Source organism: Camelus bactrianus, chromosome 2, assembly GCF_048773025.1.
Source record: "Camelus bactrianus isolate YW-2024 breed Bactrian camel chromosome 2, ASM4877302v1, whole genome shotgun sequence".
NCBI classification, from domain to species: Eukaryota; Metazoa; Chordata; class Mammalia; order Artiodactyla; family Camelidae; genus Camelus; species Camelus bactrianus.
This window is the reverse complement of record NC_133540.1, coordinates 104,606,976-104,634,893: the sequence shown is the minus strand read 5'-3', so window position 1 is coordinate 104,634,893 and position 27,918 is coordinate 104,606,976. Positions and strand designations below refer to the sequence as shown.

The 27,918-nt window shown below is 36.0% G+C and overlaps 1 protein-coding gene across 1 annotated transcript in view; it reads right to left on the bottom strand.

Moving 5' to 3' along the window:
- Nucleotides 1–1,008: 1,008 nt before the first annotated feature.
- KCTD8 (potassium channel tetramerization domain containing 8) overlaps nucleotides 1,009–27,918 on the bottom strand; it is a 233,409-nt gene continuing 206,499 nt past the window's right edge. Inside the window, exon 2 of the mRNA XM_074348511.1 lies at nucleotides 1,009–2,361. Within this exon, the coding sequence (XP_074204612.1) occupies nucleotides 1,901–2,361 (461 nt within the window). The 3' untranslated portion in view covers nucleotides 1,009–1,900. The remainder of the gene's footprint in view (nucleotides 2,362–27,918) is intronic.

The window sequence follows — 27,918 nt, the reverse complement described above, 5'->3', positions numbered from 1 at the left end:
TGTTTCAAATTCTTCATCTAACAGTACTGACTCCTGGGTTCTGGTAAGACACACTAATTCCCGTTTCCCTCCATCTCTAGGAACGCTGGCAATGCTGTACCTCAGTTATCTCATATAGATCTTCTCTGTGATGCTGTGTTATCCCCGTTATCCCGTGTCGCACAAGTGGCAAGTGGTGGAGATGGGATTTGAACATCCTAGCCACCAACCTCTATCCATGTAACCAGTGTGTTGCGGTGGCACTAAGCCATTCTTCCCAAAATGAAATGCAGAATTTGAGAGTAGCTCTTTCCCTAAAGCCTGGTAGGTTATTCAAGGCAAATCATATATCTGGGTTTTGCTTAACAGTCCGCTGTGGACAGTACTTTATATAATAGTAGAGAGAGAAATCAAAAATATATCCAAAATTGAACACAGATTTAAAATTCTGAGTTAATAATGTTTTTCTCCCTATATTATCCTGAAAGAAATGATGCGATACGTGCTGCTCAACTTCTGTTCAACCAACCACAGAGGCGGCTGAGCTCTGTAATTCTTGAAGATATTTATTCCCTCTCAGCGCCCCTTCTTTAGGGAAATTTCATGATATTGAGCATCTCTTTCTGCAGAGACGGTGAGGCTTATGATGGGACAGCTTATTTCCACATATGCAACCAGGAAGAAACCTCCTGTCATTCAGGCTGACCTTTTAGCTTGCTATTGACATTTCTGCCTCGTAATTTGTTAAGAGGTAACTTCCCAGTTGTATTGGGAGAGACTTTCAATCTGGTTGTCAGCTAAAATAAGATTTTAGTGCATCCTCAGATGAAATCGTTTTCTCTTGTGGGCTAAGAATTTATTAATCAATACCAAGGCTGTTTGGATCAGACTCTACCTCCATTTTGAATTATGTTAAGTCTCCAACTTGTCAACATTAAGGTTGAACCAGTCATTCTCCAGCTTGGGATTTTAAAGGAAAATTGAAGATCATGTAACAACTGAATATTTTAAAAGAAGAGTCAGTAGAGATCAAGGAATTCTAATATATTTCCTTTTTTTTAATAAATACATAAAGCTCTTTATCATTTCCCTCAATTATTTTGCTTAACATGATAATAAGATCTTTCAGAGCATCATTATACCAATTTTCACAGCCTGATGTAAGGACTCATTTCACAGAAATAATAATGACTAGCAGTAATAGATGAATGTCAGTGCCATAACACAAGATTATAAGGCATATTTACACCATCTTAACATACAGAACACCATACACATACACAAAGAAATCACAGATCTGGAACAAATAAAATTCAACCTAGACAACTTACATTTATAGGCTTTGCCTGAACCTTTTAAAAAAAATTTTTTTTTGGTATTTTTTTTTTCTTTCCAAGCAACAAACAGATATTCCCTAAGTCTTGTGATTTATTTGTAACATTGTGCTCATGCAAAAATAGTACTTGTTTTATTGCATTAACATTTAAACAGTTTTGGGTTTGGGTCCCAAAACCATCATCTAACATTTTACTTGATGTTGCTTCATCCATATTATTACCTTATTTGGAGTGATACGATGATTTGTTTTTGGTGAGTTACAAAATGACAAACATACCCAGTTGACCACAGTTCAAAAATCAAGATTCTAAGCTTCTTGGTCATGCACATTTTACTTTCATTCTTGTGAAATAGTTTGAATCAGATACACCACTTGATTCAACATCTATTAGTTTTCTGTTTTTTAAAACCATATTTCTAAAAACAACAACAGAAAGAATGAAAGAAAATACCGTCCCACATCCACTGTTCACAAAAAGGAAGAGCAGCAAGAATCACACTGACCATTGTTAGTACACAGTCAGGTGGTGACACCGTAGTAAACATTGAATGTCATTGAAATACTGCAGGAAGGAGAGAATTACTATAACCCATACTTCTGTAACAGTTCAGATTGCCACTGGCGTTTGCGCTCTGGAAAATAATCTGGAATGTGGATTTTTTTAAAATCCTGAATACACTTTTTCATTTCTTCTTCCACACTCAGCTTCTCACAGACTTTCTTTTTGGAAAGATTAGTTTCCCGGGACTTGCTGATGAGTGTCTGAAAGAGTTCGCTGTTTCTGCGTTTGTCGGGTGGGGGCATCCACTGCACAGGTGCTTTTTTGGAAGGACGATCCAACGTTAAGGTGTTAGGTTGGTGAGCTGTTGCCTGCTGGGCGCTGGGGGGGTTGTCCTGGGGCGTGCTCGCCTCTGAGTGGCTGTCACAACTGGAAGTGGACAGCTCATTACAGGAAGTCCCGCTTTCACTTCCTTTATCCGTGACTTTGTCATGTTTCCTGTCTTCATGCTCTTGTTTAGGTGACACTATTTTGTGAGGTGGTCCTGAAATAGAAAAAAAAAAAGAGTGGAAAAACGGAGTAAGAAGTGGGAAGGTCAAATTCAGTAAGCTTTATATTTTTTTAAAATTTAAACCAAGAACATGTATCATTTTAAGGAAAATGCTGTTTGTTGTACTGGCTTATATTTGAGAGATTAAACACCACACCTGGTATTGTTAATGTAGACTGAAACACGCAGTGGGCTGATTAATTACTGATAGCAATGAAATTCGGGAGGTTTGCCTGATGAGCATTTCTGCCACACTGTATCATCACTAACTTTATGCTTAAAAAAAGGAAATTTTTGTTATTTTAGTTACTAGTTCCTGAAATCTGAATAAAGATATCATACATCAGTATTCTACTAGTCCCCTAACTGTTTCATTAGATAGTTAGTTCATTTCTGTTCTAGCTAATGGCATTAGGTGCCCTGTGTGTATTTATTTTACCGTCATAAAGCAGGAAGTACCGTTGCTCTATTTTACAAAGCAGCAGTATTCTCCAGGCCCAGAAATGCAATAGCATCATTTATACTTCCTAGTGGGAGTCTGGTTTAAATCTTATCCTCAGTATCTTAATCTTGTTTCCTGTCTATTTCCTTGGAGAGAATTATGAAAGTGCTGTAAGATATATATGTGCCCAACGCTATGCTGAAAAAAACATAGTTGAAATATAGTATTCTCTCAAAATACAAGGCTTACCATTTGAGGTAAATTACCTAGGAGGACAATTTTCAGAAAGTGATAGTTTGCCAAGATAATTATTTCAAATGCACAAACAGTTTATTTCCAAGAGGGAGCATATTTTATGTGCCTTGACTCTGCTGTGGGATTAGGACCTCCATCTAACATTTATTGAACATCACCACAAACCCAGAAGGATAATAAAACCTTGATTAAATGGAGCCCAACCATTCAGATATATAAGTTACCCAAATCTGATTATTTTTCTTGTAGTCAACTTTTATGAACAAGTGCTATAAATCAGAATTCGAGGGAAAGGCATCGTATTTTTAAGCAACTGGCCTAGGGGAGCCCACTGTGCAGCCAGAGTTGAGGACAACTTGTCTAATCCATGGGGTTTCAACCTCAGCCACATACGGAGTTACCTGAAAGGCTTAGAGTACTGATGCCTTGGTCTTGGCCCCAGAATCATGCTTTAATGAGGTGCCACCTGGCCATTGGGTCATTTAATAGATCTAGGTGATTTCAATATGCAGTCAAGGTTATGAGCCTTTCCTCAGTCTAATATATATGGATTGAGTTAAAAACAGATAGGAATCGTTTATATGAACGAGAAGGGCAGGGAAACAAGCCAACAAGAATACTTTCATAAGAGCACCTCCCATGTACAACTCACTGTTGGATGCCATCACCAATTTTCCTATTTAGAATCAAAGGAAAAAAAACATTGACACCGGACATTTAGTTGAGTGGGATTAAAGATTTTAAAAAGCTTTAGAAGCTGCTGGAATGATGAAAATACTCTATATCTTGACAGTAGTGTCAGATACAGGACTGTACACATTGTGAAAACTGACAAAATTGCATTGCTACAACGGGTGAGGTTTTCTGTATGTTAACTACCCAAATTAGCCTAATCAAAAACAAACAAAAAGCCCAAAGAAACCTTAAAGAATATGCACCTATTTGAGGGAAGGTTTTAACCAACATTTCACGCTTACAACACAGTAAAACTAGAACAAATGCAGGTGCTAATAAAAGCTTAGTAAGAAAGTGCACTAGTACATTTCAGAAGCATTTGCAACCATGTGGTAAAGAAAACAGTTGCTTCCTTTAAACCCCTGCCATTTTCATTTATGGTAAGAGAGACAGCAGGTGAATCTGAGGGATGAGGGTGAAGAAGGCTTACTTCCTAACACTCTTTGCTGACTCACCTAAACCCACTCTGCACTCTCCACTGTCCTTAGTGGCTGATGGGCACAAACCACGTCCTTAGTCTCCCCTGCCTTATGGTTCTCACCTGGATTCAGCCAACGATAAAGACTGGCAAGATCACACCCTCACCTGACCACACCCCTAGGATTTCCGTGATCTGGCTGCATCCCTGGACCAAGCGGCACAGCCCTGTCCAGCAGCTCTCTTCACCTCCTTCTTTCTTCCCCACCCTCCCTCTGCCCCACCTCTTTCCAGATTCCATTAAACTAGGCTCACATCTTCAGGCCTTATAGGTGTTAACCATTTCCTCTGTAACTGCAGGAGGGCACTGCCTACACGGTGATAAACTGACAATATTCAACTTTTGTCAAACTACCCAATTGGATGTGCGTTCTCTTTCTTCTGGGACCCTGACTGATAGATCCACACTGGTCACCAGCCATCTACTGACTAGCAGAGTGTCATCTGCAGGATCAGATTTTTAGTGGCACCAGGTTTTAGTGGCAATAATATTGAAATGGGATGAGTTTTCTGAAGTCCTACTGAACTGGAACCAAATTCCAGGTCTCTGGCAAATAGCCTCATGGACTTGAGCAAGATACTTAGCTCCTCCAAGCCTCCATTACTTTATCTGTTAAATGGCAGGAGTAGTACTTTCCTCATAGGATCTAGAGTACAGTCATTCCCATTGAGAGCGTATTACCAGGAATTTTTTAGTGTGCAGATACTCAGGCCCCTCTCCGGAGATTTAAGTTTGCTGAAGGGTTCATGTGTGTGTTTATGTGGCAGACAGGGCGGTGGAGGAGGTGCGGCCTCTGCTTTCCTAATTATCTTAATGGCTGAATGTGATTCCCAGCTAGCACGATGCCCACCAGCCTAGTACAATGTAGGACATAAGGAAATGTTTTTACCCTTTCTGTCAATCTTCTGCATTACTTTAACCAGAAATCTCTACAGAGACATCTACAATTTTCATTCCCAATAAGGACTAAAGGATCAAACTGCAAATACCTGGGAAAATCAATTTATCTTTAAGGATAAGTGAGTGATGAGAAATCATTCCCTGTTAAAAGGTAGGGGGGATAGAGCATTAGACAGAGATACCCAGGCAGAAAAGTAGTAACATCAGAGTGGAAGACAGTATGGAGAGCGGATACTAGGTCCCACCAGAGCAAGGGGTTCATTCTGTTTTTATTCACTGGAGCAGGAGGGAAATGCTTAATGACATAAGCTAGGTCCATGTGCTAACTCAATAAATTATATACAGCTACTATGCCTAATGGCATTACACTTTATTCATGGAGGTGATTCCTCCCCACTCCCCTCCTCAAATGCACACAAATGCAGACTCCACAAGAGGGTGGAATGCAACGTTTGTATGATGGAAATGGATTGCTCTTGTAGTGGAAGATGGAAGCTCTAGGGAGATTTCTTTGAAGACAGCATGGATCAGTTTAGCCAACAGAATTTTATTGAGAACCACTACATGCCAGGCACTGTGCTGTGATCCAGTGATGCTCATAGATTATTTTACTGTATAACGTTAAAAGTTTAAAATGCATGGAGCACGTTAGAATATCTCCCACTGTAGACTTTAAATTCTATGAAAAAAAGGGAGGTGGGAATCTGACTTGACTATTGTCTTAAAGGCACCTTGGGGGGGAAAAAAGAACTTAGAATAGGTACAGATATTGACAAGAATGAAGAAATATACACATTTATTTCTCACTCCTTTTTTTGTTTATGTTTTTATTTTTTTGTGTCTCACCCCTCCTATTTATTTTCTTTTTAAAAAAAATTTTATTGACGTGTAGTTGATTTACACTGTTAGTTTCAGGTGTACAGTGAAGTAATTCAGTTATACATATATATATACATATACATATATATATATATATATATTTCAGATTCTTTCTATTATATGTTATTACAAGAAATTAAATATAGTTCCCTGTGCTGTACAGTAGGTCCTTATTGTTTATCTATGTTGTATACAGCACTGTATGTCTGTTAATCAGCAATCTTAATTTATCTCTCCCCACCCCTTCTATTTCTTAAGCTATCTTTAGGCAAAGTGGATTCCCAATCAAGAGACTCCCAATTAAGTTCAGATGTTTACTTAAGAGATAATGCTTAACTTTATTTTGTCCACATTTTTGGTTTGTTTTTGAAGTGTAATTGATCTACAGTACTATGTTGTTACTGTTACACAACATAATGATTGACTATTTCTATACATTTTGAAATGCTCACAATAAGTCTAGTTACAATATGTCACCATACAAAGATACTACATAGCTATTCACTATATTCTCTATATTGTACATTTTATACCTGTGACTCATTTATTTTGCAACTAGAAGTTTGTACCTCTTAATCTCCCTCACTTATCTCTTTCTTTCGTCCATCCCCTCCCCTCTGGAAAACACCTGTTTGTTCTCTATGGACAACTCTGTTTCTGTTTTGTTATGTTCATTTGTTTTGTTTTGTTTTAGATTCCGCTTATAAACAAAATCATACAGTACCCCTTGTCTTTCTCTGTTTGACTTATTTCACTTAGTATAATACCCTCTAGGTCCATCCATGTTGTTGTAAATGGCAAGATTTCATTCATTTTATGGCTGAGTAATATTCCATTGTGTGTGTGTGTGTGTGTGTGTGTGTGTGTGTTTGTGTGTGTATACACACCACGTCTTCTTTATCCATCTGTCTATTGATTGTCACTTAGGTTACTTCCATATCTCAATTATTGCAAATAATGCTGCAGTGAACATAGAGGTGAAGATATCTTTTCTAATTAGTGTTTTCATTTTCTTTGGATAAATATCCAGGGATGGAATTGCTGCATCATATGGTAGTTCTGTTTTTAATTTGAGGAACACACTCTTGAATGTATAGAAAACTATGATAGTTCCTATATAAATCATTAAGAGTAACAGTCTTCTTTTGATTTATGTCAGAATTTTTGCTAATGCGTAACATGTTACATATCATTATTGCTACTTGATTAGGCATACTTTAAATCATCACTGATAACTTAATGGATTTAAATTAGGACTAAGCTAAAATAAGAATATAATTTATCTGTTTTACATGACATGAAATTTAAGAAAAATAAATAAAGAGGAAATAATGATTTACTCTCGTTGCTTAGTTTTCATGTGGATGCCTGCTAATTGTAGGCTTCCAGGGATAATTTAAAATCTTGCATCATTCTATTCAATGATCCAAAGCCACTTGAAATGCCTTCAGCACGACATAAATAATAATTTAAATAACACCAGGACTTGCATATATGGGAACAGCATGGTTGTCAGAAAATTCTGTGTCTCTTCAACTCATAATAGAATCAAATCTATACCTAAGTGATCTTCCTTAAAGTGCTTTTGTCCTCTGAGTTACAGCACCAATCATACAATATAAGAAAAGAAAATGAAAAGTGATTTGGTGGCTTAATCAGCTGGGCTTTATTCCATCACATAATGAGAATAATGACCCACTATTAGGGTAAGTAACAAATCAGTGAATACATACATCTCATACCTATTTAAGATTTAACTTTAAAAAGGAGTTAATTATTTAAAAGTCCAAAACATATGTATAGCTAGAAATGTGTTTGGGAAATTAAATCTTTTACTTTTCATCTGTCTATTTGCCATTAAATAGACTAGGATTTTCAGCTAAGAGTTGATTGTCTTTCAAGGGGATTTACAGCCTTACCAAGGAGACCTGCAAGCCAGCTACTTCGGTCACACCGCTCCACAATTAATTTTTAAAAGAGCAGTCAGGACACACGTGCACACACACATAACATACATTACACTCCTTTATTATGCTCACATCTTTCTTTAGTGTGGGAATAGCCTTGGATGATCTGGGTCTGCACTTGACTCAGCCTCTCTAAGCAAGTACTCTGTGCTGGTAATGTCACCTCTATAATATTTGGTCCTTGTAGGTTAAATTTTTTTGGCTTGGCCCCTAGATCCCTTTATGTTATAAAGTCCTGTAATTCTAAATGATATAATGAATAGAAAGGGCTTTTCCATGCAGTAAAGTTCTAATATTAAATGTAAAATGTTAAAAGGTTACCATTAATAGAAATTATCTCTTAGAATAGGGAAACAAATTCAGTTTCTATATAAGTACTTCACAGAATTACAGGGTTCAAGGATAACTTTCTCTAAGTTCACTGATAGGAAGTGTAGTTCTAGAAGACATTATCAACTGACATTTGTTTCATTAAATCTATTCTTGTTATTGAAATGCCAGCAAGTAGAATGATGCCTAAGGCAGCACGGTGCAGACTGGCTGGACTTACATCCCAGTTTAACAACTTACCAGGTGTGTTTTCTTGGTCAGGTGACTTACTTTCCTTGGGCCTCTGTTTACTCATGTTTAAACTTCAAGTTGCAGTAAGAATTAAATGAGCTAACCCATGTGAAGTACTTAGGATGTGCCTGGCATGCATTAATGCTCACGGTGTTAATTATTATTATTAAACAGGATAAATATCCAGGGCTACTTGGCTGTGGTATGACATATTTGTTTATCTGAATATTGACAGTAGTGATTGAGGAATCCAAAAAATTCCATTCTCATTTTGGCTCCACCCATGAACCTAGGAACATATGAATTGCAGGCATGTCATTTACATCTTTGGGCTTTAGTTTTTATCCAGTAAAAATTAAATAAGAATAGTAGTTCCTAGTCACATGGCTATAATAAGAAAGAAGAGAATATATGTCAAAGCAATTTTGCTGTAAAATTCTCCATAATAGACTTGAGAGGCTATTAAGTATTACATTCTTATGTCCAAAGAGGAATTTACTAGAGAAAACAGAACACAAAAGCTCTCTTTTGAGTTATTAAAATGTGTGAATTAAAAGTAATAGTAAAAATATTACATTAAACAAAGTAAAATAAATTGAAGGTATCACAATGGCCCAAAACCTGTAAAATTCGGCAAAACGGGGCTTTCAATTAATTTCACTGGATTTTATTACATTGATATAAAAAGGAGGAAATGATAGCTTTTCTAAGTCATTTGGGTGAATAGTGAAGTACAGAAATTAAACACTAATATTTTCATCTTTAAAAAAGGCATATGACTGCCTATTAGTTCTGAGTGTAGGCATATTCAATAAGAGTACTTCCATATTTTTTCTTGGAAAACACTGGCATTTCCAAATGAAGTTTATGTGTACACCTGCATGCTTGAAAAAAAAAAAAAACCTCTTTTATTTTAATCTCTTTACCTGCCTAGTGATGATAAAAAAGACTGAATATGTAAAATGTGTCTGCAACAGGCACAATTCCCGGAAGGGAAATTACCCTTTAATAGTACTAAACTCGATGGTGTGTGAATGGTTATATGGTACTTGAACAGAAAGAACCGATCCATCTTTAATATTAGCACCACATGCCTCTAAGTATTAAGCAGTTAAATCAAAAGACAAAACTCCATTTCGATTTTGATAAACATTTGCTGAGCACCTACTATGGACCAGGCACAGTGTTAGCTTCAACAGGAAGGACACACACACACACACAGAGTCCCTGATGTCAAGCAGTTCAAGCTTAGGGTGACAAGCACAGCAGTGCGGCTCTAACTAAAGTCTGAACAGGACATGAAGGATGGAGCCGAAGCGAATTGTGACTGGAATGAGCTAAGGGATGGGGATCATTTTCAATTCATCCATTAAAACCTGCATATAAACTACAGTCATCCCCTCTGTATACATAGCTCCTGTGTATCTGTGGCTCCCCCCTAATCTGCAATATCTCACGTTAAATTGAAACTTAAAGATCATATAGGAGATGCATTTATCTTAAGAGTAAAAAAAAAAGGCTATTTAAATGAATAAAAATTATTTTTATATAAGAAAAATTAAACTCATTTCTTTATGTTTTTAATAATCTTTACTATTATTACTTGACCACTTCTATGAATGAACGTGAATAAAAGAGAAAAGAAAAGAAGGGTAATTTAAAAAGAGAAACATGCTGTAGCATTCTTTTTCCCACTGACATGATTAGTCACTAACCCACTCTTCTGACTCTCCTTGTACCTGTTAATTTTGAATGTGCTTATTTATGTACAGTGTGTCTCTCCGTCCTTAAATGGTGACTGCCTAGCCTATCATGAAGACTTGATCAGAGTAATTGCTTAACAAAATTAATAAAATGAGAATGATCTTCACTCCTCTGAATTTCTATAGTATTCACTACTGACTGTATCAATCATTTGGTATTTAGCATTCACTACCTTTTATGTTACTAAACATTCACCTAAATGACCACAGGAGCAGTAATTATGCTCCCATCATCCCCACACAAATGTCCATTCCAAAGTCACACAACGAGTGTCCTACTGTCCCCCAAAGGGTTAAACGGTTGACGCTTGAACAGCATGGAGGTTTGGACCATCAACCCTCTGTGCAGCCAACAATCTAAGTATAAATTATAGCCAGCCCCCCATACCTGCAGTTCCTCCGAATCCACAATTCTGTATCCTTGAATTCAACCAACTGTGGATTCATAGTACTGTAATATTTACTACTGAAAAAAATTTACATGGCAGTGGACCCGTGAAGTTCACACCCATGTTGCTGAAGGCTTAACTGTGATTTCCATGACGGCTGGGGCTGTGTCTTAAATTTCCTTCTGTCACTCAGTTCAAGGGGTTGATTTGTTTTATCATCGAATCAAAGACACAAATAGAGTGAACAGGCAAATGTAATACAGCTAGGAAAAAGTGTGCGAGAAAATACACATTTGATGGAACACATGTCGGAGGAGGTTTCCAAACTAATCTTACCGTCTTCGTCCCATTCTGTAAGTCTGTGTCTTCTTGTTCATTATTGCTGCAGATGACATCCAAGTCACCTTTCGCTACCCAATGCATTCATCTTTTATTTCCAACTACTTTCCACGTCTTATTAATTTTGCACTTAACAGTAGCTCTTGAATCTATCCCTTCATTGCTATTTCCATTTTCACCGCTTATAACAGGGCTCTCATTATTTCTGTCTCCTAATCAGTTCTCTGACTCCATTTTAGTCCCATTTCAAACTATTCTCTACACCATTGCTAAATAAATATTCCTAAAGTCTAATTCCACCAAGTGTTCTCCCATGTACAAAACAAAACAAATCCTTCTAAATAGTTCCTCTGCACATGTAACGAAATTTGAATGCCACATTTTGGCACCGAGAACTGTCCTCAGGGTGACCCAAAGAAAGGATTGTCCCAGCCCATCTCGTAGTGCTCCTCACAAAGCAGCCAGAGGACACTAATTCCTGGTAAACGCCTGCATCATCTATGCCAGTTTCACTCTCTCTGGGTTGTGTCCCTCCCCTGCCCCATAGCCTTCAAAGTTTGTTCCAAATGGTGCTTTCAGCATAAAACCTTCCGTTCTCACATTTTGGTTGTGAATTCTTGTTATTTCTTGTTCTCTTAATGACCCATCGCAGTTTGTATGAACCTACCAAGTGTTGAGCCTGTCTTGTCTTAAATAATAGTTATTTCTATAGGAATTTTAACTTTCATCCTTGTGTTCTGCCCCACAAAACACACACACACAAACACACATACCACCTCTGTTAGTCACTGCAGAACAGTGATTCTTTCCCTTTTATCTTTGTATTTCCTGGAGTGCCACCCCCATGACAAGGCTCATGATAATCCAGTAACTGTTTGCTGAACTGAATTCAGTGAAATTAGTGTAATCTATAAAAGAACGTCTGAGCACATAGGAAATTGTTTAGTCCCCAAAGAAATCTTCTTTTGTTTTAACTAAAACAGATAAACCCAAGTGTAACTATGTTTACAGTGTGTAACAAACAAACAAAAAACAAAGAAGATACGAGCCTTTGGCAGTAATCTGTAAGAAGGACCTCACAGTCTCTCTAGTAAGTGAAAATATTCCTTTGAAAAGGTCCCTATGTTATCACTTTTAGGTTATTAAAGAGAAATAAAAAGTATCGGGGAACATACATAATAAGGAAAAACAATTTTCTTTGTTGTGCGGAAGAATTCTACATCACTTACGTGATTGTACCTAATACTGGCACGTAAATACATCGAGGAGGAAAGGTATTAAGCGTTCATGTGTCCATTCAGAACCCCTATCACATGCAAAATGGTCACTGACACCTTGCAACAAGTCCAAAAAGTCTTCATTTAAAACTGATCTCCACATTTCACTCATGGGAGCTACGATTCTGTGGCCCATGCACACATTTTGTATTTTAAAAATTTTTTTTAATTAAAAAAAAAGAAAGAAAAACAAGAGCTCCCGAAAGATACCCAGGCTCCTTTTGGATCCTGAAATTAAGAGCTGCTCATTCTCAGGTTCCCACATCCAAATCTACTATCCCTCATTATTGCTGTCTGGCTGTTTTCCCCCAAGTGCTGAGGAAGCCACCTTCTAGTGACCTCCTTTTTCACAGGCACATACTGTATAACAGGGATAATTTATCTGCTTTTCAGATTTGTCAACACCAGCTTACTCTTGCTTGTTCCACGTTTATAAACTGGATCCTAACACCCTCGTGGTGCTCAGCAATGACTAATGAGAAGTTGTATATCCACAACATATCTGATAGCTGTGGGAGGAAGGAAAGGGCACTTGTAGATGTAGGTTGGGGTGCACTTATGGTGTGCCGTGTGTAACAAATTGATAGAAAAAAAAAATGCTGGCTGTGAATTATCCCTGCCTGTTATAAAATACTAAAGAAAAAACTGTCAATGACAACAGAGGAAGGAGAGCTTGTGAAGAGGTACAAAAAAAAAACAGGATAATACTCTTGGGTTACAGGAGCAGCAGCGACTGCAGGCAGAAAGTCATAGTCGAGGGGATTTTTATTTGTCAGATCTCTTCAGATTCTGAGTGTCTGCCAACCAAGAAACGTTTTCAAGTACTTTCAACAATGGCTACGGGATGCAACTTCTTACAGTTGCCATACTATTTAATGTGAGTGCCACCTCTTTCACTTTGAGATTTATAGAAGTGTGTCTGTTACAGAGCCAGTTCAGTGCAGAGTCACTAGAGTGAATGGAAAATGGAAACATCCATGCTCACATCACAGTTTAATTCCATGTTGTGTTGACAATAAAAAAAAAATGCTCAGGTTTTGAAAATAGCAAAACTGTGCTTAAAGTCAAGTTCTGACATCTACTCACTGTGTGCCAACATCTGTCTTTGAGAGTCATTTTCCTATTCTGCTTAAGAGGGATTAAAAATATGGTACCTCCTTCTTAGAATTGCTTTGAGGAAAGATGTGCAAGGAAGAGCCTTACGATAGGCTGAAAAGTAGCCCCCGAAAAGGTAGCAGGTCCTAATCCTTGAAACCTGTAAATGTCACCTCATGTGATAAAGTCTTAGTAGGTGTGATGAAGGATTTGTGGATGGTTATATTATTCTGGATTATCGAATTGGAGCCTAAATCAATCACAGATATCCTTGCAAGAAGGACTTTGAGGGAGATTTGACACACATACACATATGGGATGAGGAGGCAATGGGATCGCAGAGTGAGAGACTGGATTGGTGTGGCTACTAACCAAGGTATGTCAATCACCACCAGCGCTGGAAGAGGCAAGTGATAGATTTTCCCCTTGAGCCTCTGCAGCCAGTGTGGCCCTGCTGTCAGCTTGATTTCCACCTGGTAAAAATGATTTTGGGCTTCAGGCCACTGGAACTGTGAGAGAATAAATCTCTGTTGTTTTAAGCCACCAAATGTATGGTAATTTGTTACAGCAGCCATTGGGAACTGACACAAGTCTATTTAGTCTAATGTATGGCCCTTGGTCAATGCTGAGTGATGGCATTTATATGTGTGAATGTGATATTATCCTTAATAACTGGATGATATTGGAGCTGAATTATAGATTATACTACAAAGCTACAGTAATCAAAACAGTATGATAATGGCATAAAAACAGACACACAGATCAATTAAACAGGATAGAAAGCCCAGAAATAAACTCACCCACTTACAGTTAATTTATCTATGACAAAGGAGGCAAGATTATACAATGAAGAAAAGACAATCTCTTCAATGAGTGGTGCTGGGGAAACTAGACAGCTACATGTAAAAGAATGAAATTAGAACATTCTTTAATACTATATACAAAAAATAAACTCAAATGGATTAAAGACCTAAATGTGAGACTGGATACTATAAAACTCCTAGAGGAAAACATAGGCAGAAAACTCTGACATAAATTGCAGCAATATTTTCTTGAATCCATCTCCTAGAGTAATGGAAATAAAAACAAAAATTAAAAAATAGGGCCTAATTAAATTCAAAAGCCTTTTCACAGCAAAGGGAGCCATAAACAAACTGAAAAGACAACCTAGGAAATGGAAGAAAATATTTGCAAATAATGAGACAGCCAGAGATTAATTTACAAAATATACAAACAGCTCACACAGCTCAATCTCAAAAAACAAATAACCCAATCAACAATGGGCAAAAGACTTAAATATATATTTCTCCAAAGAAGACATATAGATGGCCAACAGGCACATGAAAAGATGTTCCACATCACTAATTATTAGATAAATGCAAATCAAAACTACAACTGAATTATCACCTCACACCTGTCAAAATGGCCATCATCAAAAAGCCTATGAATAATAAATACTGGAGAGGGTGTGGAGAAAAAGGAATCCATCTACACTGTTGGTGAGACTGTAAACTGGTACAGCCACCATGGAGGACAATAAGAAGGTTCCTTCAAAATCTAAAAATGGAGTTACCATATGATCTAGCAATCCCACTCCTGGGCATGTGTCCAGAGAAAACTCTAATCTCAAAAGACACATACAACCCCAATGTTCATAGCAGCACTATTTACAATAGCCAAGACATAGAAGCAAACTAAACATTCATTAACAGATGAATGGATAAAAAAGATTGGTGTATATGTACATATATATGTATATATATACACACACACAAAGGCATATTACTAAGTCATAAAAAAATTGAAATAATGCCATTTGCAGCAACATGGATGGACCTAGAGATTATCATACCAAGTGAAGTGAGTCAGACAAAGACAAATACCATGTGATATTGCTTATACATGGAATCTACAGAAATGATACAAATGAACTCATTTACAAAACAAAAATAGACTCACAGACATACAAAACAAATTTATGGTTACCAAAGGAGAAAGGGGGGAAGGATAAGTTCAGAATTTGAGATGAACATATACACACTACTATATACAAAATAAATAACCAACAAGGACCTACTGTATACCACAAGGAACTATACTCAGTATCTTGTAATAATCTATAATGGAAAAGAATCTGAAAAAAAAATATATCTATGTACAACTGAACCACTTTGCTGTACAACTGAAACTAATATAACATTGTAAATCAACTATACTTCAAGAAAAAAATTAAGATTTTCCCATTTTAAAACAAATGCTTATTTTGCAATATCCTCTGAAACACATTTTTTTTTTTTTTTGTAAATTTAGACCAATACAAAAGGCTTTTCTACATTAACTGGATAGGCACAGACAAGAAATCAGTACGGTTTAAAGGAAAATTTTATATTTAAATGTGAATTCCACTTTAAAATTTATAGAGTGAAAATCACTAGGAAAATAGGTAAGACGATGTAGAATTACGCAGAGAGGAAATGGAGAGGACAAAGGAATTATCTTAGGACTCATGACTTGTCAGATACTATAACTCCCAAATATCAGAATTAGATTTGTTTAATAAGGCACATTTAAGACTGAACCTTTCAGTGATGTGTGCCTCTTGATCAGGAAAAGTTTCCGACATAAGGCCAGGAATTTCTGCTAAGAGCTTTTGGAACCTTATTAAATAATGAGTAGCTTCTGTCAAGGTTAGATGCCTTGAACTTTTCATGCCACTTTATATTTCACTTTATTCTAAGCCTAATATTTCAATAGCAGCAGCAACATCAATCTCCTTTTCTGACATTAAAGCCTTACAGATTAAAAGTAAAAGATTGTAAGTTGGTGTTAATGAAACTATTACAAGATGAAAAAATGTATTGGTAACATCTTGTACGTAAATCAATCAAATGACTGTAAAAAAGGAATCTGCACTAGGAATGCATTTGGAAAGCCACATTTAATTACAAGATATATTAATAACTATCCATTAAAAGCTTGAAGATAGAACTTTTAAAATATAGGCAGCATTAGTAAAAGAATATGCTCCCAATATGCATTTTGAATAACTCTCCATGAAGTGCTGAAGACACAGGAGTCCCAGAAATGAATAGTCTGCTTTGACTTTATATTGCTCAGTGAAAGTGATCTGGGGGGATCCCTCTTTGTTCCCTTTATAAAACTTTAAACAAGTATGTGTGATTTGAATGAAAAATTCAAACACATGCATTCCTTTTAGGATAAAAAATTTCCATAACAAAGAACTAAACTAGGGCTACAGTTACTCAATAATAAAGACTATATCTAAAGACCACTAATTAATCAGAAATTATGATTTACATTATAATTGATTTTAATACAATTGTGACTGCATTAGAAAAGTATAAAAAACATGTTTAATCAATGACTAAAGACTCACAACTCTTTTGCTTGAGTGGCTGGCTGTTCCATTTGCTTTTAATAAATTGTGACTATTTTGCAAGCAAACCTGCAAGGTCAAGGCCAAAGGTCAAATAGAATACCGAGAATATTCTGATTTTGTAGATCAAAGAGCAAATGACAATGGTTAATGTTTGCTTTTTATTGGTTTTGTTCTAACAATTTTTATCATTTTTGTTTTCAATAGCAAAAATATACATATAATTAGAAAAGGCTTTATAATCAAAATCTTCAGTATTATGTGTCTAAATTGTTCTACCCTTTAACCACTTTATTAATAACAAAAAGATTGTTTTATAATTCAATTTCTGGTAAGACAAGTTTTATTAAAAATATTAACTTTTAGTACAGTGCATTCTAGAGAACTCAAAGTAATTATAAGAAAAAATGAATTAAATCCACATCACTTTTATTAGTACTATATATTTATAGAAAACTACCAGAAAATATGGCATTGTGACTACAGAACATACCCTGCTCTCATGTAATACAGCCTAGAAGGGACAGAAAAAGAAATGGAGGAGATTTAATCAAGATGGCAGGCCATTTTTTTTAATCTGTTACAAAACCTTTAAAATGTTATCTTGAAGGTGGAGGAGAAAGAGAATAAATGAACTAAATCCTTGACAGTTCTAGAAAGCATGAAAACTGTCATGAACAGAACAGATACTGGGAAAATTCTGGGTGACCAAAAGCAGGTGGGATCAGTCTAAAATAAGAGTAGGGAAAAACATTAGCTTGACACATTCACAGGAAAAAAGAAAAGAGAAAAAATGATTAAGTAGAACTCAAAACCCAGAGTAAATTAATAAAAGAGATGGAAGAAATCTTGGGTTAATCATCAGAAGACCTGGGTCTTGCATATAAGGCTGGGCTGTCCATTTCACTAAGCAGAAAGCAGCAGAGGCACTGAACCCAGGGCAAAAACCTGACAGCTCTCTAGAGGATAATGAGAATAATTACTTCAGTGGATGAAGGATTGGGGCTTTGAAGTGATTCCAGATCTTTGCCATCCATCAGTGAGAGAGTGGGCAGGGTTGGATGGGACTCTAAAGAACAAAGGAGATGCTCCCAGCCAAAACAGAAACAAACAAAAATCTCTCCTTGATTTGACTGCAGGTGAGAGTTGAGTACTGTGGAGTTGGGAAGGACTCAGCTTACATGCTAGTTAAATATCAATTCATTCTAAAGTAAGGTCATCCAGTCAAGACACAACCCCTCTCCCATTTGAGGCAGAGCCCAGGCACTGAAATACACTGTTGGGCAAAGAAATCTGAAACTCTGCTAGGTGAAACCCATGCCATCTACCTACTTAGCAGTCTAGTCATTCATCATTAATATAAACAGAAAGCAAAAATTAATAGGCATCTTTACATAAATAAGAGCATTAAAGAGAGAGACTTGGATAAACAACAAAAGTGTTTTTGCCTGAAAAGTAGAAGAGAATTTAAAAATTCTATTTAGAATCCTCAGAGAGAAAGGAGAGAATATTGAATATTTAGAGAGTTGACAACTGATAAAAAAACATTTCTTTGGAAGTAAATATTTTCTGTAAAAAGTAGACTAAGTGATAAAATGAACACATAGAAAAACAGGGCTAAAAATCAAACTAGTACTCTGAAATAAAATGTCATAGACATTTCTTAGAATTTGCAACAAAGTGATATATAGATGAAGTGTAAGTTAAGAATCAATCCAGCATGTCCGTATCTGACTATCAGGAATTCTTAAAAAGAAAGATTGGAGTGAAAGCAGTGGCAATAAAAAAAAAAAAAAAAAGAAATTATAAAAGAAAAATGTTCATAGGTTATAATAAACAGAGATACCTTTCAGATTGAAAGTGCTACTGAGTTCCAAACAACGTAAATTAAGAGAAAGTCATACCTAAATGCATCTCAGTGAATTTTCAGAATTTCAAGGGTAAAGAGAGGGTCCTAAAAACTTCCAGAGGGAAATAAAGCATCCTACAGACAAAAGTTTAAGACGAAATTTGAACTTGAAAATTTCAACGACCAATCTGATTTCTAGAAGACCATGAAGCAAAACTTTGGAAGGTTTTAGGAAAAAATAGCTTGAACTTAGAGACCTACTCCTAGTTATCTTAGCATTCAAATATAGGATATTTGTGGAGACACTCAAACAAAAGTTCTCATTGAAAGTATTTGTCAATATTATACTTCAGCAAAAATGAAAATCAGCTCATTCATTTGTCAGTTTAATAAATTTAATAAATATTTATTGAGAGCCAATACATGGAAGACATCTTGCTAGAAATATGGAGAATGTACCATGAAATTTAATTTATCTAGTGATAAAGATGGATATTCACTTAATATTCACACAAAATAATGCAGAATTATACTGAGATAAGAGCTGTGTAAACTGGTAACATGATAATATATTTTGGGAAATCACATTTTCCAAAACGTAAAGGATGGGCTTTTCTCAGGAAGCCATCATGAAGGTAAAACAATTATAGGAGGTACTGGGTGAGCAGGGGAGGAGGAGCAAGAGGTTAAGAGCATGAGCAAGGTCCTATTTGCAGTGAAGTGTGAAAAGTTGCAAAAACTAAATAAAGGCAGCACAGGTGGAGCACAACCCAAGTTGAATCCCAGAGGCTGATGAGTGCCAGATAGTTCAAGTTCTTGTCAGGCACCACAAAGAAATTTAGTATTTGTCCAATGAGAAAAAGGAGTGCAACAAAGCAATTTAAACCGAGGAGTACAACAAAGCAATTTAAGCAGGTAGGGAACAAGAGCAAATTTGTATTTTGTAACAATCACCCTGAAATGAGAGAGGAATGGCTTGGCAGGGGACTGTGTGCAGGCAGACAGAGCAGCAGCAACTAGAAGCCTTTCCCTGTTTCCCAGGTGAGAGATGAGGACACATTAGCATAAAATGCTGGTGGTGGTGATGGTGGTGGTGGTGATGGAAAGAAGTGAAAAATATCGGAGAATTTTAAAAAGTAAAAGCCAATAGGAACTAGTGAAGAATTGTCTGTGGGTAAGAAGACAGGGTTGTCAGGGAGATCCTGGAGGTATCAGTGGTGACACTTAGGTTTATGGCCTTTCGAATGGATTGGATGGTTCTATCATATTGAAATAATAGATATTGGAAGAGAACTAGGTTTATGAAAAAATAACCATGAATTTGTTTGTGGTAAACTTACTGAATTTAGACAGTTGACTATATCCAAGTAGAACCTCAGGTAAGCTTTTAAACACATACATGTCTGAAGCCCTCAGAAAAAGAAGCTTCGCCTCTTTTTTTTAAGAAAGATAAAGAATATAAGAAAAATTCTTGAAAAAAGAAATCAGTAAGTCATAATATAAATATGGTTATATTAGCCATCTGGAACTAGCATCAAATGATTACAAGAGGGAAAGCGAGCAGGCTGAGAGAAAGTCATAACATACTAAGGATACTGTCTTGCTGAAAAGACTATAGATGTTAATTCTATATATTGTTGGGAATTATGTGAAGCATGTGTTAAAAATTTTAAACTACTAGAAGAATAAACATACAAAGCATGCATGTAATAATTACAAGAAAAAACAAAATGGAACAAAGTAAGTGAACAATAAAACAATTTACTATGAATTGTCAAAGATAAAAAAAATCAAATGAAAACAGTACTTTGAAAATTATGAGGAGAATATTTATCAATAAATGACTAATGAGGTAAAAATCCCTGAATGACAGAGGTAAAAAATAGTAGCTGAACATTTTTTTTTTTAATATTTGGATATTTTAAAACAATCTTCTAATTAGTTTTTGGGTTAAAGACAAGGTAGATTTCATGGGTTTATCATCTGTGCAGTTACACAAATCCTGAGGTTTCCACACTCAGGATTACCTCATGCTTGGTTTAATGCTTTGCCATGACTGTCTTAAAATAAGAATTTACTCTTTAAACTTGTGTTTTGTGAGTGAAGCCCACTAGGACAAGGGAGCATACGTGTGAGCAGAGGAGATAAGCAGAATTGTCCCAGTTCCTTGTCACTCTATTTGCAGATGGCATTTGGATGCCTCATGACTGTAAGAGTTGAGTGAGACTCAAAGCAAGTATAGACATCTTACCTTAACACTGGGTAAGGGGGGCAGGAAGAGAAGGGTGCAGTTCTGACAGCCCCTAGAGGTCATGCTCTCAACCAGAACTCACTTGAATGCAGAAGGAAAGCAATGGCACTCCAAGTAATGAGAAGGACCAAGGAATCCTACCATATCCTTCCTTAGTCATCATTATGCTAAAAATAATAGCATAGGAAGAAAAGGAAAAATAGGGAAATCCCTAGTTCTTTTTTTCTTTCTGTTCTGTAGTCATTAGTAAGGCAAAGTGGTGTGCTGGCAGAATGTGGGCATATCAAGAAGTGGAATAAAAGTGTTGTTAATTTTGTGCAATATTTTTGCTCTTCTAGTAGGAAAATATACATATGCATGTATGGGCACGGGAACACCCATTGTGTAATTCTGGTGATTCTGCTTACCAGTTTCATGCTCTAATATTCACATCTAAAATTGCAATTGCACAATATAAACAATAAAATTCATGCTAATAATTTAAAACTTAACATTTTCTTTATTTAGGCCAGCATTTAATAGCAAATAAAAACATCGATGACAAGTTGTGAGAGTGACCACAGAAGAAAGGAAAAAGTTTTATATTTTAGAACCTCCAGTGGCTCCTTTTTTTTCATTTGGCACTGGGTCATGAAACTTAGATCAATAAAAGACTTTAACCAATTTATGTTAAAATGTAAGCTAATTAGGCTACTAAATACTAAAATGCCACATATCACCCAAACTGATTCTCAGAGTAAAAAACAATGCATCCTTAAATAGACTTAATATAAAAATTTAAAAAAGAATACACATAAATGAACTGAGCATACAACTCAAGGGACTGGAATATAGCAAAATAACCCAAAATGAATAGGAGCTTAATACAGAAGACAGACAGAAAGTAACAAAGAAGGAAACAAAAATCTGTAGAAAATAAATACAATGAAAGATGACTTAAAAATAGACAATCTTGTGGTATATCTGATAAAAAGAAAACAGAGAATCATTTATTATCTGTAGGGAATATATGAGAAAACTGAATCATTTATCATGATAATGATGATCATTAATTCCAAGGAAGTGAGAATAAATAGAGAATCAGAGAGAATTTAAAGTGATAAAAATATACTATTTTAAAACTTATATCAAAAAATCTTAATGTTCTAAAATAAATATATATATACATAAATTACCAATTCTGAATTACTGAAAAATAGAAAACATGAGCAGATGTATATAAATAATTTTTTTAAAAGGAAATAAGTTCAAGATCTAATCCTAACAAGGAAGCATATGCAAATGTTTTATAGCAAAAAAACCTCTGAGGAAATAAGATCTATGTTACACAAACTGATCCAAACAATAGAAAATAAGAAAAGTTTCCTAATCAATTTTGTAGCATCGATAACTCTGATCTTAAACCCAGAAAAAAATACACAGGTAAAGAATATTGTGAGGTTATCTGCTTTCTGAACCCAGATGTAAAAATCCTAAATAAAATGTATAGAACTTTAATCCAAAAATGTATCAGAAGGATAATGTATCATGACCAAGTAATATTTATTTTAAAAATGAGAGACAATTCATCACCACAAACTATATATTACATTATAAGATAAAATGAGGAAATAATATAATCATCACAAAACATATAAAGAAACATTAGATAGAATACAACACCCACACTTGATTAATTTTTAAATGGCAAACCTAGATATTGGAAGAAAATCAATTTCTTAATTTGATAGTGAGGTATCAAAACTATTTCTATGAAAGTCAAAATTAAGCCCAAAGCACCTGCTATTATTACTTCCATTCAATTTTTTTACTGAAGGATACGGTCAATAAAATAAAAAGTAAGGAAAATTAAGTAGAAATATTGGAATGGGATTTAAAAAAATCCTTATTTTGGGTGATCTGATATGATCTAGGACAGCTGAAAAACTCTTAAAAAGTGTTTCAAAAGGAGGCTGGATAGAAGATTAACACACAAAAATCAACTGCTTTCCTCTGTATTAGCAATGCTAACTTTTAAAACGTATTATAGGAAATAGATCGCATTCAGTGTAGCAACACAAATTTCAGAATAACTGGATAAGTTCAACAAGAGGTATATGAAGAAAAGCATAAAACTTTGGGATTATTGGACTTCATTGAGTGACCTAGAGAAACTGAATAAATGGAGAGAAACACCTACTAGAATATATTGTAGAGATAATTATTCTAAAATAAATGTATAAATACAATGCAAGGTCAATACAAATCTCAGTATTTTATGTAACTTGTCAAACTTACATTAAAATAACTTGGAAAATTATATATACAAGAATAACCTACAATATTTTGAGATGTCCAAAAAATATGAAGAACTTGCCTTCCTATATATCAAACTATACTTTAAAACTTTACCATGATTTTGACAGTGTGACAAATTGTGTCAATTAAATGCAATGGAAAGTGCAAAAACCAAACCATGGTCTATATACAATTGGTGTTTCAATTCAGTGGGGAAAGAATGCAGACTATTCAATGAATTGTGTTAAGGCTATCTATTCGGAAAAATATTTACACCTCACATTATATATGTATTCTAAGTAAACACTAGATGAATTAAATAAACAAATATAAAAAGCTATTAATATACTCAAAGAAAATATATACGTCTTGAAAATGATTTTATATTGGTTAATACAACTCATAAAACTCAGAATCAATAAAGTATGATAGATTTGATTTATAAAATATGAAATTTCTATAAAATACAAAATTTCTACAAAATATAACATTTCTATAAGATAAAAGGTTCCAACACAAAATTGAAGGCTAGTGACCAAATAAGGAAATAACTCTCAACATATAGAATGTATTCTGACCCAATCAGAGAAACCAAGTTGTCTGGCTGATGGAGATCAAAAGATCACATTTATTAATAATAAAATCATTGGAAGACATAGTATTAAGTGTAGGAGCCTAACCATTTTGCTATCACTGCACCCCAGAATTAAACTTACTTATCAGATTATAGGCAGAACTGAGCAATTACAGACACCCTCCCATACCCCACACACACACCCCTCATGGGGGCCTGACATCTCTAAACTTCATGCATAGATGAGCAAAACAAAATGTATCTTTCCTGGAAGTAATCAAATCCAAAACAAAACACAAAAACAAACAAACAAACAAAAAACAGTAAAAAGCTAGGAGGAAACATACCAGTCTAATAAGGGTAGTTTCTCCAGGGAGAAGAGCCTGGTATTGGGAGCAGTGAAGGGGAGCTTTCCTTATATGCTTAAAATTTTAAATTTACAATGACTATGCTTGCATTACTCACAATGAGTATATTTGCATTACTTAAAAGAGCAGGTGAGGAGACATGGCTTCAAGTCTCAGTTCTGCCAGCCACTGGCAGAGGGACCTTCAAGAAGGAACTCCATCAATTTTGGACCACAATTCATTATTGCTTCAATGGCTAAAAACATTATGAGTGATTCCTTTCACTGCTAAATATTACAAACATCCCAGCAGAATATGGGGACTGAGGGCACAGTGTTTCTGACTGGCAAGGCCTAGTTCCATCCCCTAGACTCAAAACTGCCTCCAGCCACAAGCCCACAGCATGTGTGCAGGGTCCACCGCTGCAGGCAGTCAAGATGAAACTGTTCCACATTCAGTACCCAGGTTATTGAGGTCCCTGTCTAGGGCCTCACGTGGATTGATGACAGGGAAGGAACACTCTCTGTGCCGCGACCCAAACACTGCAGCACGGTGGTCCTTGGTCAGACTTGCCCTGGTGGACAGAGGCCACTCCCATTTCTCATCCATTCATCCTCAGATAGACTGATAGCTTCTAACTGAGAAGGAATTGTGTCTGGACTGGGTGCCACAAGCTCAGGCTATCAGACAGACGGGCTTGGGTCCAAGCTCACACTTAACCACATCTTAGCTACAGGTGACCCTAAGGAAGTTACTCAAACATCTCCCTATGGATTCTTTCCATCTGTGAAGGGCTGTTGTAAGATTACACAGATGTGCTATTCAGGTAAAGCACTTTTCACATCGTAGGCTTACATTATTATTCTAAGACTTTGAAGATAAAAATAACAATAATGATCACCCAAAACGGTCCTCTCCTAAGAGCTGTACTTTACAACTCTGTGAGGTAGAATATTCATGCCTACACTTCTCATGAGAAATCTGATACTTGGGGATGGCAGGGGACTGGATTCTAATACCTGTGTTGTCACCTCACAGCTGTGCAACCTTGAACAAGTTACTTGAACTCTCCGTGTGTTGGATTCCTTATATGTAAACTAGAGATTAAAATTGTCTTTTACAAAGTGCTTTGGTCTTGCACTCAGTAAGCACTCAATAAATATTGTTCACTATGTAACTCATTAATTCTTTAAATGCACTGCAAATGATGAAGTACGATATGAAAGATGCCTCACGTTATATAATCTCTTTCACGTACTTGATCAATATCATCTTTTCAGTGGGTTTGACCCTGACTACCCTATTTCAAGTAGTAATCCACCTCCACTTCTGTCTACCTGATTCTCATCCTGACTGAGAAGTCCTCCCACATCCTTCTCCTCTGTCCTATGTTACTGGAATACAAAATTGTTTTCTCACCAAATACATTTCAACACGTACAGTTAATGTTTTTTAAACAAATGTGTATTTCTTTAGTTCTGTGGAGGGGGTAAAACTGTCTGCACGTGCCACTTACGTCAACTGCTCCATCAGCACTGAACATGATATATTAAAACTCCTGTGTAGCGGAAACCAAACACCCACTGCTTGCTACAGGAAACCTAGCATAGTGCTGAAGAATGAAGTTGCTTTGCCTAAGGAGTTTTATTAGGTTCACCAAACTTGGGGAATGGCTTTCTGCTGAGTTGCTAGCAGTATGAACACAGGCAGAGGAAGCAGGGATGAGAATCAGAGGTAGAAAGACCAGGCTGAGATGATCACTGTTGACCTGTTTGGTGACATCAGAAGTGGCATTCAAGAGACCAGTATTGAAGGAAGCCCCCAGGAAACCGTGATAGGTTAAGAAGTCCTATGTCCATTACAAAGCTTTACTCTTTGAGTATAAAAGGTGAACATAGTCTTTAAGAAGAGGCTCCACTTAGCTTTCTTAGGCAGAAAATTTCTCAGTCACCCCAGCAAATATCCCTGTGATATTCACTAATTCTTCTGTGAAAACAGTTTCTGATCACTGCCATAATTGTCATACAGTCATTACATTCAGTGCTTAACCAAAGGCACTATTGCTAACTGTTTTTACAACAGTTTTACTGAATCAGTACCAACTGGTGTCATCACATATTTGCCCCGTGTTTCTTGGCACCAGCGAGCAGGGGAAGTAATTACCTGGGAGCAGGGCCACAGGGACCTTCAGAGAACTGCACCACCACCAGAATGCATCTTAATGAGCAGCCTTTGAATCTGCACCTCCACCACCCATCACTGCTTCCATAAAATGGTGCATTCCCTAATTAGGATCATCGTATCAGGCTACAAGATAGAATTACTGTTTATTGAAAACTGAAAAATAACCCTAAATCAGAAGTTTGATATGCTCCAAAAGTATGATGTATGCAAATTTTTCATCCGAAAAGAAAAAAGATCTTGTCTAGGAGTGGAATAATTGGGATGCAGTTATTGAAGCCTGTACCTCTCAACTTTCACTGATCCACTGTCCTGCCTTTTCATTCATTTGTCCTCATAAAACTCAACCGGAATCTCTCCCAATTATAAATACCACAACTACTGAAGAAAGCAAAGACTTTATCATCACATTAGGAATCAGAGATAAGACTAGGGAGGATATGTTTATTTCTACAGTGTTTGTCAGCTCAGATTTGATGACTGATGTCAAGACAGGACATTCCAAATCAGTTGAAGGTCCATCTTTAATCCACTATCTAAGTCTCTAGGGAGTATAGGAAGGTTTATTTGTTTGCTTGTTTATTAAGAGGCATTCAGTTCCTTTGCATGTGGATTCTGTTTGAGGGTTTGCTATTTTAAAAACAGCATGCAATTTCTGTTTAAGTGTCCTAATAAAAAAATTAAAACAAAAGGATAAAAATGTGTTTGTTCTGGAAACTTGGATATTTTTACCCCCTCACAAGCAATGATATTTAATGATCTGATAAAATGAGTTTTTTCTGAAGGGTTTTTATTATGCATACATAGCAGGGCTTGCTTTAAAATGGCTTCTCTGGCAATGAGAAACAGAAAAGAGACGTGATGGGCCAGAGAACTTAATAAAAGAATATGAGATTCAGAATTCCTGTTCAAAGACAAGATACTCACTGAGGAATATCAGGTTCAAATATGATTCCCATCTCTTTGAGTTCACTCTTCAAGCCAGTAAACATTTTATTTAACAGACTTCAGCAAAAAAAAAAAAAAAAAAAAAAAAAAGGAGTCATTTCTCTTTCTTTCATGTTATATAAAATAAAAACATAAGATTATGAATGAAAAGCAAAAAACAAAAATAAATGTATGAGCAGAGGCACATTAAAGAGCCTGGACAGACCGGGCAGTGAAAATGTAAAGCTGGATGGCTACAGAAGAATTACAACAAGAGACCAACGGAGACGACGCAGTTCTAACTAACTCTTAAGAGTTGAAAGCAGTAAAAACAGAAAGACCAGAAGGCAAGTTAACCTCTCCAAGCTCAATTTGAGATCTATCTGAATGCCCAACATATATTTATTTCTCAGCATTGTGTAAATATTACAACAATCAGATAGCAGTTATCTCTTCTCTTTGCTTCATAATTCTTTTAAAGCATCTTCAGTGAATCTGAACCCTTTAAGTCTGGGGAATGGGGAGTTGCTGTAGGTATAAAATTTCAGTCATATAAGAGGACTAAGTTCTAGAGATCTACTGTACAACACTGTGATTGTAGTTACTCATCTACTGTACACCTTTGCTGAGACAGTATGTCTCATGTTATCTGTTCATACCACATTTTT